The sequence below is a fragment of the Anopheles aquasalis genome, chromosome 2 (genome assembly GCF_943734665.1).
Source record: "Anopheles aquasalis chromosome 2, idAnoAquaMG_Q_19, whole genome shotgun sequence".
Taxonomy (NCBI): Eukaryota; Metazoa; Arthropoda; class Insecta; order Diptera; family Culicidae; genus Anopheles; species Anopheles aquasalis.
This window is the reverse complement of record NC_064877.1, coordinates 8,915,001-8,917,268: the sequence shown is the minus strand read 5'-3', so window position 1 is coordinate 8,917,268 and position 2,268 is coordinate 8,915,001. Positions and strand designations below refer to the sequence as shown.

Here is a 2,268-nt window from a genome sequence, read left to right as displayed (position 1 = left end):
ACCGAACAGGATGGAAAGACGGACAGGACGCGGGCTGGAACTCATGATACATTTGCCATTTTGATAAAAAAAAAAGTTAAACAAACCGTTTTTGAGCAACCAAACAGCACACCGGAAACAACTGTGTAGAAAAGGCGAGTTTAATTTTCTTTCAACCTTTCCGACCGTCCCCAATGGATCACTATCGGTTTCGGTTCTTTGGGGTTCACACAGGAACGCAATCGTGTTGAGTGTAAAACACAGTAGATTGATTGATCAACACGTGAGGAGCGGTGCATAGGCATCAACAGAATTCCTAATATTGAAATACCCAAAAATCGAAGAGACAGAAATACACCCAGCCACACACAAGACACAGATAAACTCATCTAAACAATTCCACCTCCGCAAGCTTACAAGAACGGTGTGATCACGTTTAGGCACACGGTCACGGTAAAGAGAATGCCACAGAATAAGAAACGGGACGCTGAAAAGTAATCGAGCATTTCAAACCAAATAGCCAGACAAGTAAACAACAATATCACAACGTCCAACGTGCGTTGACGAGTGTTGCGTGTGTCCGACGATGTATGTATGAAAAACAGCAGTAAAAAAGAAGAAAAACCAATGTTTAAATAAAAAGTAAAATTTAAAACGAGGTATCTATCCGGTATCGGTGTTTTGCGGTCCCAGCATCGGATGTTTCAGTTAAAACACGTCCAACAAAGCGATAATGTTAGTCTGCGTACCGTTAAACTAATTTTATTCATCAAACAGGATCCCTCCACCGTCCATGAAGCCTACACCATCGTCATCTGGCTTACTGTTCTCCCCTGCGGTCAACTCGTTCCGATGGCTTTGAAAAAAGTTACCATCTGTCGCTTCGGGATCGTAGTTGCAGCTGCGATCCGGACTCGTAGCTCGTGTTTCGGCTACACGCGCCCGAAATGCTTCCTCATTGTACGTACAGCATAATCTGGGCGAAAAATCAACCACCATCCGCTCACTGTTGACGTCCTGCAGTGGGACATGCTCGCGGATGAACCCGTACACCTTGCTCTTATCTTTGCCCAGGTTGTTAAGCACTATGCGGTGCTGCTTGGCTAGCAACGATTCCGTCATGAAGGAGAAATGATGGTGCATACACTGGAAAGTCATGCCGGTGTCGGCTTCTTCGCAGATGTTCAGCCACCGCCCGACACACTCGACCGGGGTGCTGTGGCAGCCAGAAAACAAGGCCGGATTAGTAAGCAGTCCACGGGCTGCCATCACACCTAGGGCATTGTTGCAATAAAAGTAAAAAAAAATGGTTACACTTTTGCGTCCCCTGTTGCTACTGCGACCAGCATGTTTGGGGTTGCTAGGGACAACGGTGCTTATTGGGCGACCGACAAACAACTCATCCGGAGACAGTAGGCTTTCTTCAAACATAGCTCATCCAGACGACAAAGGGAAAGGTTCGCGAGTATTAATTTGTGTTTTTAGGTGCACCAAAATGGACGCAACACCGGAAACTGCCAGCAAACAAGCCGCGGAATGCCAGCACGTGGAGGCCGGCGAGAGCCTCGGCGAAGATATTATCCAGCAGCGTATCAACGATATACAGATGCAGCTGGACGAGACGTACAACATATTTGTGAATGCACGTGAAACTCTTTCTTCGATTTCTTTCGAACATCTCGGCGCAAGTCTCAATGCAGAAACGATTCCATCTGACTTCGGTACCCGTGCTGCTGGAGAAGATGCAGCTAAGCAGCAGGATTTTGCACTCGTACGCGATGAAATCAACAGAATTGATCTGGGAAAATCACTTGAAAAGCTTGAGAATCTTCAGCAAGATCCCAAACTGGAACGCAACGTCGAGCACATTCCGGAGTTGAACAAGTTTTTCAAAGTCCTATCGGACTTACGGGATGGAATCAGCAAGATCAACGGTCATCAGAAGTCAATCACGGAGCTCAACCAGGAGATCAACGCTCTCAGTGACCAAACGGAAGCGGAAGCATCCGCTTCGGGAGCAACTTTAACATCTCAGATGTCGAACATGAGCATGAATTGAATGTCGGTGCCAATGTACGTTAGATTATTAAACAAAAGCATTTTGCATCGTACTTACCATCACATCCAGTAGTTGAATACATGTCTTTGGCATCATCGAGAGTGAAAATATCACCATTAGCAACCATCGGAATGCTGAGCGATTGTTTGATTTCCCGTAGAGCATCTTTGTGCACGGGAACGTTCGTTTTCTCGGCCGCCGTTCGCCCGTGAACGGTCAGGAAGGTGATT

The 2,268-nt window shown here is 46.6% G+C and overlaps 1 protein-coding gene across 1 annotated transcript in view; it reads right to left on the bottom strand.

Annotated features, from left to right (window-relative positions):
* Nucleotides 1-715: 715 nt before the first annotated feature.
* The window catches only part of LOC126581730 (tRNA-dihydrouridine(20a/20b) synthase [NAD(P)+]-like), a 2,383-nt gene continuing 830 nt past the window's right edge, over nucleotides 716-2,268 (bottom strand). The window contains exons 5-6 of the mRNA XM_050245587.1: nucleotides 2,096-2,268; nucleotides 716-1,253 (exon numbers count right to left, since the gene is read on the bottom strand). The exon at nucleotides 2,096-2,268 is cut by the window's right edge and continues 225 nt beyond it. Coding sequence (XP_050101544.1) covers nucleotides 742-1,253; nucleotides 2,096-2,268 — 685 coding nt within the window. The 3' untranslated portion in view covers nucleotides 716-741. The remainder of the gene's footprint in view (nucleotides 1,254-2,095) is intronic.